Raw genomic sequence first — 12,682 nt, 5'->3', positions numbered from 1 at the left:
GTCCATTAAGAGTTTGGGTGTAATCTTCGACACCTCCCTTTCCATGGAGGCGCAGATTGCAGCTATAACAAAGGCGGCATTTTTTCATCTCCGCCAAGCTCAGCAGTTGGCTCCTTACCTCTCTCACCCTGACCTAGCCACTGTGATCCATGCAACAGTCACCTCCAGACTGGATTATTGTAACTCGCTCTACATGGGGCTGCCCTTGAGACTGACCCAGAAACTCCAGCGGGTGCAGAATGCCGCGGCGAGACTCCTTACGGGGTCCTCGCTGCGAGATCACATTCACCCGGTGCTATACCAGCTGCACTGGCTCCCAGTGGAGTATAGGATCAGGTTTAAGGTGCTGGTTTTAACCTTTAAAGCCCTATACGGCCTAAGACACTCGTACCTACGGGACCGCCTCTCCTGGTATGTCCCACAGAGGACCTTACGGTCTTCAAACAAAAACATCTTGGAGGTCCCAGGCCACAGAGAGGTTAGGCTGGCCTCAACCAGAGCCAGGGCTTTTTCGGCTGTGGCTCCGATCTGGTGGAACGCTCTGTCACAAGAGACTAGGGCCCTGCGGGACTTGACATCTTTCCGCAGGGCCTGCAAGACAGAGCTTTGGCCAGGGCACAGCCTGACCCCCTCCTTTGGCAATCCTCACAGAACTCTAGCCCAATGGTTGCCATTAATCTGATTTGAATTGATTTTATAATGAAATGATTTTAGTATATTGTATCATTTTACTGTTGTTAGCCACTCTGAGCCCAGCTTCGGCTGGGGAGGGTGGGATATAAATAAAAATTTATTATTATTATTATTGACAACACTGATCTAGATGGACAAAAGATCTGACCTTGTGTGAGGCAGCTTCCTTTCAAGGCAGATATTGTACTGATGTAGACGGCCTTCAGGTAACATGGCCCCAAACCATTTGAGACTTTAAATATCAAAACCAGCACTATAAACATGGCCCAGAATTGGTGTGATCATCTTGCACCCACTAGCAATCAAACTTAGCAGCTGACATTTCCAAATCATCTTCAAAGGCAGCCCCATGTACAGTGTATCTACCTTGGATGTGACCACCACATGGATTACTGAGACAAGGTCCAGTCCTTCTAGATAGGGTCGCAGGTGGTGTCCCAGTTTCCCCTGGAAAAAAGGCACTTGTGCTTCCAAAAATAGCGCTGAGCCCAAGAGAAACCACAAACCTGGTCCTTCAGGGACGTCAAGGCCCATCAAACAGCAGCTGTACCCCTGTGTCTGGATCAGCTTGCTTCCCCAAGCATAGCACCTGCATATTATTTGGCCTGAGTTTCTGTTTATTCACCCTTATCCACCTCAGGACTGTCTCCAGACACCTATTTAGGATTTCCACAGCCTCCCAGAGATTGACAGGTGGAAAAGAGAAGCGGAGCTTGGCATCAACTGCAATTTGAGCTCAAGCTTCTGGGTGATTTCTCCCAATGGTTTGACTTAGAAGATAAACAGCATAGGGGACAGAATAGAATCTTTAGGGCCTCCAGAAGCTAGAGGTATAGGCTACAAGAGAAATCCTCCAGTATCATATTCTGGGACCAAACCTCCAGAAAGGACTGGGGCCGATGTAGTACTATTTCTCCCCTTTCCAATCCAGCTGCACGACCCAGAAAATACCGTGGTTAATGGTACTGAATGCCACTGAGAGCTCTAAGAAAATGAATCGTATTGTGATCTTGTCTGGTTCTCATTGTAAGTCATCCACCAGGATGACCAAAGCTGTTTCTGCCCTGTATCTGGGCCTAAAACCTAGAAATGTATAATGTCTCATCTGTGCTGCTACTATGAGTTGTTTAATTGGTTGATTGATTCTTTTGGGTGTTTTGAGTATTTTAAAAGAAAAACCAGGTTATAAAAGTAAATGAAATCATTTGTTCAGATATTTATTGTGCATTTTTGAAGTGTCAAATGGAAATGATATCATGAAATATGAATATGCATACCTATTGCTGTTGTTTAAGATTTGTGTCTCTTTGTTTTGAAGGTCTTAATACTTTTTAAACTGATTCTCCTAGAGAAAAAGGTAAGTTCTCTTCCTTCTTCCCAAGTTGGCAGAAAGAACTGAAATGGATTTGCTTAATGACGTAGTTTAATGGAATATGGATTAAAAGCCTCTGTGGATAGATGTTATGAGCTATCCCACGCATGCAGTTAGCTAGTATGGAGACGTGCCTGTTCTGTTTGCCTGCTTTTTAATGTTTCAGTTCAGCAGTAGTTGCCATGGCAAAGGTAAGCGAACTTTGCTAAGGTTGTGGTGTGGCTATATGGATACAGATATGCAGATGTACAGAGACAGCTGTATGCAAGGCAGCATAACACAAAATGGCTGCCAAATGTAAAAGAGCAGAAAAGGAAAGTACCCCAAAATGGTACAGGCATGTCTCCTTCCGCCCCGCTGGGAAAAAGGCACCTACATCAGCCAACACTGTGCTCACTCCCAGAGAGAAGCTCTCTGCACCTTTCCTTTGCTCAGACCATGTCACAGCTTTGACGTGTAATAAAATACAGGCAGGCTTATAAGAGTGTGTGTTCAGTGTAGTAGAAGCCAAGCCAATGTAAATAGGAACTGGGCAGGAAGAGCAAATCGTCTCTCAATCATTGTAGATTTTTGAGAAGATATTTACTGAGATCATTTGCAGGAACCGTAGGAGGTTAGGGTGCGCCTGTGGGTACCCTTGGTTATATTCATCCAGTAGCCACGTATGTTTAAAAATGAAGGGTGGAAGGGATTAATTCATGGGTAGGCAATCTAAGGCCCGGGGGCGGATACGGCCCAATCGCCTTCTAAATCTGGCCCGCGTACGGTCTGGGAATCAGCGTGTTTTTACATGAATAGAATGTGTGCTTTTATTTAAAATGCATCTCTGAGTTATTTGTGGGGCATAGGAATTCATTCATTTTATTTTATTTTTCAAAATATAGTCCGCCACCCGCCCCCACCCCAAGGTCTGAGGGACAGTGGACCGGCCCCCTGCTGAAAAAGTTTGCTGACCCCTGGATTAAATGCTGCAGGCTATTATAGCTACAGCAGCATGGGAAGATGATTATTAATATGAACTTTTTACATGTCACAAAGCATAAAAGCAGGAGTGTTCCAGAGCGTTGAGTCATATTTGCCCTTCCCATTTTAATGCACAGAAATCTGTGGGATGTTTCCTTGAACCTATGAGGAAGGAAGACCAAGCGCAGAGTAGCATATCCTCTGCTTCTAGGTTCAGTCTTCAGCGGAGGGACTGAGGGTTCTTCCAGCTGTATAGCTGGAATTATCTGAGGAGATTACAAATGTTGCAGAAGAGGAGGGGGTAAAGTCATAAACAAAAGAGCAGGTGAACCTCTTTGAAGAATAGGTCTTAACTAAGAGCAGGTCCATGCTGACTCAGACTATATACCTTGAGACCTGGCTCCAGATGCATTCAAGAACTATTAACAGCACACAGTACTCTGTTGGCTCCTAGGCTCTGGATATAGATGGTGTTGGGGCATCCTTGAATAATTTAGCTAAACTGCAATATAGGAAAAATTGTGTCTAATGCTTAAAAAAAATTGCTGCTTGTGATTCCTATTTCCAGTGCTGTAGAGTTCTGCATGCTGTTCTTTAAACATCTAAACCACTGAGCCTCTTGGGCTTGCCGATCAGAAGGTCGGCGGTTTGAATCCCCGCGACGGGGTGAGCTCCTGTTGCTTGGTCCCAGCTTCTGCCAGCCTAGCAGTTCAAAGCACAACAAAAAGTGCATATAGATAAATAGGTACTGAAACAGCGTTTCTGTGCGCTGCTCTGGTTTCGGTGTTCCGTTGCGCCAGAAGCGGCTGAGTCATGCTGGCCACATGACCCGGAAAAGCTGTCTGCGGACAAATGTTGGCTCACTCGGCCTGTAAAGCGAGATAAGTGCCACAACCCCAGAGTCATCTGCAACTCGACTTAACTGTCAGGGGTCCTTTACCTTTTTATGCCTCAGAAAGTCATGTGCTGCTGTCATTCTGGGTGTTATGAACTGGAATTGTTTGTTTTTCGTTCTTCTCTTTCTCTAGAAATTAACATTTGTCATTCCCACCCACCCCTCCCTTTCAGGTTCTGTTTTATATCTCTCCAGTGAATAGGCTGGTGGGAGCACTAATGACAGTCTTATCACTCTTTCCTGGTAAGTGAGAGTAAAGTATTTACAACAATAGAAAGCATGTTACACAGTTTCCCATGTCACCTGAACCTAGAACTGTGATTAGCTATGGTTGGTTTCAACAAGCCATTTTTAGAAATCACTGTTCGAAGTTGGATTGTTTGAAACAAACCATCGTTAATGTTAACCACAGTTTGCTGGCCCAGACCATGTGAAAAATCACAGTTAACCAGAACTACTACTCCCAGTCATACAGTAAGAGGAGAGGAAGGGAAATGTCAAGGTTGAAAGAAGGCTATGTTCATTCAGGTATTGCTAAACCATAGATTAGAATGACATTCAGATGCAGCTTGTCTCATGGAAGATCACTAGTATGGTATATTTTAGCAAGTATAAGGAACTGTGCCTCAAGCTATAAATATGCTGTGCATGGTAATCTAAGATCATTCTTAGAATTGTAGAATCGGAAGGGACCCCCAGAGACAGCTAGTCCAACCCCCTGCTATGCAGGAATATCATCTTTGCTCAGGAAAAAGGGAGCCTTCAGATACAGAGCTGTAAGGTAGCTTTCAAAGTATGCAATGTTTTTTGTATTATGATAAACTCACTTTTCATGATGCTGTTATCCAAGAGATTTTTTATAATTTCTAGGTATGATAGAGCATGGTCTCACTGACTGTTCACAGTACCGGCCAAGGAAGAGTGTTTCAGAGGATGTCGGCCAACAGGAAGTCCCACCTCCTACAGATTATTATGTTTCCTTGTCCACTGTGGCGCTTTCAAACAAAAACGTGGAAACAGATGCAGAAGGCCCAGCGTTGTCTGGAAACCAAGAACAGGACACTGAGAAAGTAGATGTACCTTTATTTCAGACCGAGGACAATCTCGACGGAGCGCACGTCTCCAGGGACAATAGGCAGCATTTGAAACCTCCCTCACGCACTTCTCCAGAATCATCTGAAAGTGACTGGGAAACCCTGGATCCCAATATCCTGGAGGACCCCAGCTTGAAAGAAGGAGAAGGTGAAATCACTGCAGTAGCAGCACAGACTGAAATCCTTCCAAAGGAACCTGCAGTCTCTGAAAGCATTCCCATTACTGTGCAGCCTCAACCTAACACAGGGCACGCCGTCTTTGTTCCTGGCCTTATATCAGGTTTGGAAGAGGACCAGTATGGCATGCCGTTAGCTGTTTTCACTAAGGTAATGTTCTGGCTTCTGGAAAGTTTCCACGTTGCTTTTTATCTTGTTTCAAAGTTGTATTTTTATCCTCCCATTGGGTAAGCAATCCTGGAGCAAGTGCTACTCATAAAGGTGGACTGCGAAAATTTTTAAAAACAAATAAGCAATTCCTTTCGTAAATCAGTCAACAAAACATTGTGGCCTCTCTTTTGAAAAGGTGAGGACCTGTTTTCCACAAGGTCTCCTTTTTTGGATGGTGAATGCCATGGGGTCATAACAAACCTTGCACAGTTTAAATTTGCCACAGTTGTAGAGAGATGAATGAGGTATCTGATCAAAGCTCCACAATTAGAGGAGAGGGGAAATACAATAATGTGACGGGGGGGGGGGGGGAGCACAGCACACAAGTCTTCCAGCTCTCCCTGTCCTGGTGATACAAGCCGGGCAGCTGTGCTGACAGAGTCAGTGGCATTAACCTTTTTGCAAACTGCAAGGATATCTTAATACCCAAAGGGAGTGGGACAAAAAGCCAAAACAGACAGAACACCCCAGAGTTTTTGTGCCATCACCAGGAACTGGGGTGTACTCACTCATGGCAGGGCCCTGCTAGGATGGAAGTAGCAAACACTTTCTCTGATCTGGCCAGGGTCATAGGTCATTGGTGGAGAACTACTTTGCATGCAGAAGGTCCCAAGTTCAGTCCCCAACATCTCCAGGAAAGACTAGGAATTTCCCCTGTCTGAAACCCAGAAGAGCCATTGCTGGTCAGTGTAGGGAACATAATGAGCTAGATGGGCTGTTGGTCAGACTTTGTATAAGGCAGCTTCCTATTCAGCTCAGAATAGGCCCACCAAAGTTAATGCACATGGCTTAGTTTCAGTAATGTTAATGTGTGTACTCTGAGCAAGACTTGGTTGAATATTGCCCTATTCCATACAAAGAGTCTCAAAAGAGCAGCACTGACTTTGTGAGTCTGGGACCTAGCCTAGCTCTGCGTTTCCAGCACTTGCCATGTATGAATCACTCATTAAATTCTCACTACTAAGGGATTCTCTATCCAGTAGTGTAAAACAGTGGTTTTATTGTCACATGAATTGTGGTCCTCAGATCTTCAGTAGTCATTAGCTTCATGCATTTTAACTGCATGTTTGCTGATTTTATATCTGTAACTTGAGACATCCAAGCAAGAATCCTAAAGCCCATGACCCACTTACAGGTCACAACCCACAGATTGGGAAATGCTGGTCTAAAAGAGACCTCCAGAATATCTGGGTCCCGTTGACTACTATGGCTGACAGATACAGTGGTATCTCGGGTTACATAGGCTTCAGGTACAGACGCTTCAGGTTACAGACTCCGCTAACCCAGAAATAGTACCTCGGGTTAAGAACTTTGCTTCAGGATGAGAACAGAAATCACGCGGCGGCAGCGGGAGGCCCCATTAGCTAAAGTGGTATCTCAGGTTAAGAACAGTTTCAGGTTAAGAACGGACCTCCAGAACGAATTAAGTACATAACCAGAGGTGCCACTGTACTGTATAAATAAATCTATCATGAACAACTACAGTGCTGGTGGCTCCTGTAAGTAAGATAATGTCAGGAGCATGTTGATACCTTAGGCCAGAGGTAGCCAACGTGGGGGTCTCCAGATGAACTCCAACTCTCCTAAGCCCCTGCCAGCAAGGCCAATGGTCAAGGGTGATATGGGAGCTTTGGACCGAAACATTGGAAGGGCACCATGCGAAGCGGTCTGAAGGGCTAAACAACATTACAGATGTTATAGTATGGGAATTATTGTCTCTCATGTCCAGATTATATGAGGCCGTGCCCTAGTTCATGTTTGTTTCCTTTCCCCTCTATGTGTCTTTAGTCTTTCAAGTCAACCGCACAGTTTTTATAACAGCTGGAAGTGGGCTAGAGTTACTGATTCTATTTATAAGTTAAAATTATTATGCTTTCAATAGCATCAGTTAAAATTAGGGTATAATCTACATAAAAGTGTTTTGTTCAAAGACTTCTTAAAAATAGTAAACTTTCCTGAAAAATACTGGCGTAATTGATGGCAGACACACGCAAACTATAGCCATGTGCTCTGTAATCTTAATTTTGTGAAACTCTAGCTGGAAAACCTGATATCAACTTCTTTTAGAATGAGTTTACTTACTCGGTTTTTATAGGATACTGTTGTATCATAAGCTTGACTTCCTGTAATTCTTCCATGGTTACTCATTTAAAAACAGTTCCCCTTCCTCCACCATAAATTTTCCATGTTAAACTCACAGTGTTACTGCAATATTACTTGGGGGGGTGTATTTCTAAAAGTGAGTAGTCACAAAGCAAGAGTGTTCTAGTGGTGAGTTTCCTATAAAATTTAATAATGAAACGATCAACTTTTTGCAGTATGCCCTACTCATATACAACTTCCCAGCATAGTACATTCTGTCCTTATGTTCTTTGCTGAGACTCCGAAGGTCACAGTAATTGGGCTTGCAGTCAGATCAATCCGTTCTCATTCCCTTTTATCTGACAACTATAAAATGCAGGCACCATCAACTGGACGCATTTAAAGCAAGGAACCACAAGACACTGGTTTGGCATTACTACAAAAAAGCCTTGCATTTCTATGTTCCCTCCCTCCCACACTTCTCCTTTCATATTCACTTCCAATTTAACCCACAGCAAAGGCTTCAAGCCACAGTTTGTCTGCTTCAGATTTAATTCATATTTGCTCCCATGTATGTCTGGGAGAAAGCAGTGTCTGAGCACAGGGTGTGTTCATATAGTTTGCTGAATCTGTATCCTGCCTAGATTTCCTGCTAATTTATTGACAGCAATAGTTTAACTCAACAGAGCAATATTCCACGGAGGTGTAATTGTTAACTGATGAGGAAGTAACAGTTCAAGTTGCAATTACAATCTTCATTATTTTTTCCTTGTTCATTAGAGCATCACAGCATTTTAAAGTATCAGCTCCTGCTCTTCAACCTTTTTCTTTCTCACATTGATCTCCTCCCTCCCTTTTCTCTGTTTCAGGGATACCTTTGCTTGCCGTACATGGCGCTGCAACAACACCATCTCCTGTCTGATATAACCATTCGTGGGTTTGTTGCAGGAGCCACCAACATCCTTTTCCGTCAGCAAAAGCATCTAAATGATGCTATTGTAGAGGTATGAATCATTTTCTTTTATATCATAGGCAGGTAACTGAATGGCAGCTTTTTTTAAAAAAAAGAAAGAGGTTTTTTTGGTAAAATGTGCCATAAAAATAAAGATACAACCAGCAAAGGATCATACTTCCTAACAAATACAATTGCTTAACTACTGAGTATATTCTACCCAACAGGAAGATTCTTCCTATCCCAAGTCCTATTTCGTCTCTTTATGGTAGGAGGGAAGCAGATCTTAAACATAATTTCCAGGACCACATTTGGGCAGAGAAGAAGAAGAAGAAGGAGTTTGGATTTGATATCCCGCCTTTCACTCCCTTTAAGGAGTCTCAAAGCAGCTAACATTCTCCTTTCCCTTCCTCCCCCACAACAAACACTCTGTGAGGTGAGTGGGGCTGAGAGACTTCAGAGAAGTGTGACTAGCCCAAGGTCACCCAGCAGCTGCATGTGGAGGAGCGGAGACGCGAACCCGGTTCCCCAGATTACGAGACTACCGCTCTTAACCACTACACCACACTGGCTCTCTTCAAATACTCAGAGTAAAACTAATGGTTCTTTCCACTCATACAGAACTGTTCCCGAAAAGACTGCCTTGATGTCCAGTCTACAGACTGCAGCTCCCACATGGTAGTTGCTTGAAACAACCTTCCTCAGATTTTCCTTGTAAACACATAGTGACCTGCCCCGTGGAGTGGCAACATTGCTTGGAGAACTTCCCTTCTATCTCCAGCAATCCAGTTGTAGAGTTGAAATAGACCCAGAGAGAGACTGTTCATCCCTGCCTCCCCAGAACAGGACCCGTACCCCGAATTCACTCTGTGGTCTGTTCTATACCTCAGTTTATCACAAGGAAAAAGCTGATTGCTTGTTGTAGGGACTAAAGATGGTTGATCGGTGACTGAGTTAGTTATAAGAGTAGTGGACACGTAATCTGGTGAACCGGGTTCGATTCCCCGCTCCTCCACATGCAGCTGCTGGGTGACCCTGGGCTAGTCACACTTCTCTGAAGTCTCTCAGCCCCACTCACCTCACAGAGTGTTTGTTGTGGGGGAGGAAAGGAAAGGAGAATGTTAGCCGCTTTGAGACTCCTTAGGGTAGTGATAAAGTGGGATGTCAAATCCAAACTCCTCTGTTGCCACCTGCAACTCTGCAGTCAGACTGAGTTTCATCTCCAAACGCTGCAGCACTGCACATCAGTTGTGGCTTGTGGTTCAACAGAAGAGAGTAGCTCCTCTTAAGAGTTCAGCTCAGGTTGCTTAGTTTGTCCTCTGCACTGCTTTTTCATGTTGGGTTTTTCTCAACAGATTGAGGAAGCTCTGGTTCAAGTCCATGATCCAGAGCTCAGGAAGGTTCTGAATCCCACAACAGCTGACTTGAGGTTTGCAGACTTCTTGGTAAAGCACGTAACTGAGAACCGGGACGACGTCTTCCTAGACGGCACTGGCTGGGAAGGAGGAGATGAGTGGATCCGAGCCCAGTTTGGCTCATATCTCCATGCGCTGCTCGCTGCTACTCTGCAGCCAGGTAAACCCTGGTGTCATTGCTTCCATTTTTTTATTTTTTAAAAAATCCTCTAAGAATATACTTAGCAGCTGTAACTAGGAAGAGTAAAAGGAAAGGACAAAGAAATATAGGGATCTGGGTCTGACCTGGTTAGTAACCGTATGGAAGCTCTGATGCTGTATTAAAAAGAGGGATTGCTTCTCACAGGCCCATGCAGAGGTTGTCTGAGGCCCGAGAGAGAGTCTTGTCCATGAGACTTGCTGCCACCTAATCTCAGTGGCAGGTCTTGGGGTCTCAAATATTAGCAGCACCCTGTGCAATGCCAGAATTTGCTGCCCCCTCTCCTCTCTCCTTCCATTCTACATCATAGTTGCAGTGCCCCCGGGGCTCCGCACTTAACACAGCCCTAAATCTTCCTCTTAATCTGATCTGATGCTACATGCTAGCACACAGTAATGCAGATCCAGGTTTTACTATCAAAGCGCTTGGCTCTGTCTAAAGGACTGTGTGATGATTTGAAGTGTTTTATATCAGATGCAAGGGAAGAAATGGTCCTACTTCTCCAAATCCAGTTATAATCCAGATTAGTTCCTTCTTAAAATTCTGTCTCTTTTCAAGCTGTTTTTTATTTCTTAATTGCATAATCTGCTTAGTTTTAACTTCCCATCAATTTCACTAATTAAACCTTTTACTCCCAGTTGTTTATTTGCTTCCTGGCAGTTGCAGCTGCCACTGCGCACTGAGTGGGGAAGGATAGATTTGCCTGTTTGCCAATTGGTCCCAAGTCCACACTCCTATTCTTGAATGCTAGCCCAGGTGCATGTTTATATATGAGGGTGGTGTCTTTCTTCTGTCTGCTGACACCATGCCATTGAAAAACAGCTGTGGAGGAGCTGTCTTTCAGTGACTTGGTATGTCATAGACCAGGGATGGCCAAACTTGGCCCTCCTGCTGTTTTGGGACAACAACTCCCATCATCCCTAGCCAACAGGACCAGTGGTCAGGGATGATGGGAACTGTAGTCCCAAAACAGCTGGAGGGCCAAGTTTGGCCATCACTGTCATAGACGTAATCAGGGACGACACCAGCCCTTGCACACCTGTATTTACAGTGATACACAACACATCAAGGGGGAAAACAAGAAAGATTTTTGGGCTTTCAAACATGTGGAAATCCAGTCTGTTAGTCAGCACCATCTCCTTTCTATTTGTTGCTGTGTTGCATTGACAGTATTACTGTGCAGAAGGTGCACACTGCCTTTTAAAAAATTTAAATGTGCTCGCTTCTTTGCATGCACACGCATAGCATGCAAAGTACTGAAACTGCTTAGGTTTCTCTTATCTATTTTTTTCATCAGACAGTGAAAAAATATTATCAGACTTTGGAACAACCTTTGTAGCAGCTTGGAAGAATACACACAATTACAGAGTGTGGAACAGCAATAAACACCCAGCTCTCGCAGAGGTAAATCCCAGGTAAGAAGTTTTAGCTTTAATGTTTGTATGGAAGAAGTAGAGAGAGGAGTGCTGTCGTCTTGAGCATCTGTGACTTCCTAGGTCTGCCATTTAATTTCCAGGAAGCACAAGCAAGAATTCTCCATTTCCTAGTAGTACCAGGCTTCGAAATTACAAACTTCTAGTTCTGGAACTCACTTTCCCCACATATCTTTCTCCTTGCTTGTGCTTCAGATGTTGCATGTTCTGCATTTAGCTCGCCTTGAACGCTGTTCTTTAGGTAAACAAAAATATGGTACTCTCTGCTTGCTTGCCTGGTGTAAGGTGGCCAAAATATGTCCTGTTTCTGAAGATCAGAACACAACACAATTCAAACAATTAGTGCTTCCAAGCCCCTAACAGCAGGATGTATCTGTGCTCTTGATGTTGCTTTGACCATTTTATCTGAATGTAATTCCAACTGAACTTCTGAGGCTTTTAGCCAAGAATTTAATTTCTTTCATATCGCTGCACTGTCACACCAACAAGTACTTACTTAAACAGTTGTTTGGAGGTGCTGAGGACCTTGGCTCCTGATTGTGGTCACTGCCCCATAGAGTCAGAAGTAGGAGAGAAGACTGGAGGACATTGGAAGTGACTGTGGTGTAACTGAACAGCCACTTTAAAATGGAAGGCATTTCAGAGGAGCAGCAGGTTGTAACCCAGGGAAGAAATTCAGAGATGGATCAATGCCAAATGTTTTGTCCACTGTACAGTCATTGGGGCCTCTGAGATCTCCCCCTCTCCCCAATGCAAACTGATGAGACCAGGAGTCAAGAAATGTTAATGTTTTCAGTCTAGTTAGAAAGGAATAGCTTATGGGTTCTGGTTTTATTGTTACAACACACACAACATTTTAAATTTGTGTTCTGTTTTTCTCTTCTCTTTTCTTCCACCTCCTTACAAAACACTTTCCAGTCACCCATTCCAAGGCCAATACTCGGTTTCAGATGTGAAATTAAGATTGTCACAGTAAGTAGTATAACTGAATATGCTTTTCAAGCCTGGGATTTTTATAAATTGGCGAGCATAGTTTCATGTTAAACTGGGGTTTGGTATTCTGGCAGGCGATGACTGTTGAAATGTTCACAGTAATTGTCAGATTGACTCTGTGGCGGTTTACACATAACACTAAACCATGGTTTTAAAATAACGTGAACAAGGAGCGTGCTGCTGGACATTGCTCAAAAGTCCCCA

General features: G+C 43.9%; 1 protein-coding gene across 1 annotated transcript in view; it reads left to right on the top strand.

Annotated features, from left to right (window-relative positions):
• The window catches only part of AVL9 (AVL9 cell migration associated), a 36,636-nt gene that overhangs the window by 17,257 nt on the left and 6,697 nt on the right, over positions 1-12,682 (top strand). The window contains exons 8-14 of the mRNA XM_083578012.1: positions 2,012-2,050; positions 4,097-4,166; positions 4,794-5,344; positions 8,356-8,490; positions 9,794-10,013; positions 11,350-11,467; positions 12,404-12,457. Coding sequence (XP_083434138.1) covers positions 2,012-2,050; positions 4,097-4,166; positions 4,794-5,344; positions 8,356-8,490; positions 9,794-10,013; positions 11,350-11,467; positions 12,404-12,457 — 1,187 coding nt within the window. The remainder of the gene's footprint in view (positions 1-2,011; positions 2,051-4,096; positions 4,167-4,793; positions 5,345-8,355; positions 8,491-9,793; positions 10,014-11,349; positions 11,468-12,403; positions 12,458-12,682) is intronic.

This window comes from Podarcis filfolensis (assembly GCF_964270895.1).
Source record: "Podarcis filfolensis genome assembly, chromosome: 12".
Taxonomy (NCBI): Eukaryota; Metazoa; Chordata; class Lepidosauria; order Squamata; family Lacertidae; genus Podarcis; species Podarcis filfolensis.
Note: the sequence above shows the minus strand (reverse complement) of the source record. Positions and strands in the feature narration are given on the sequence as shown.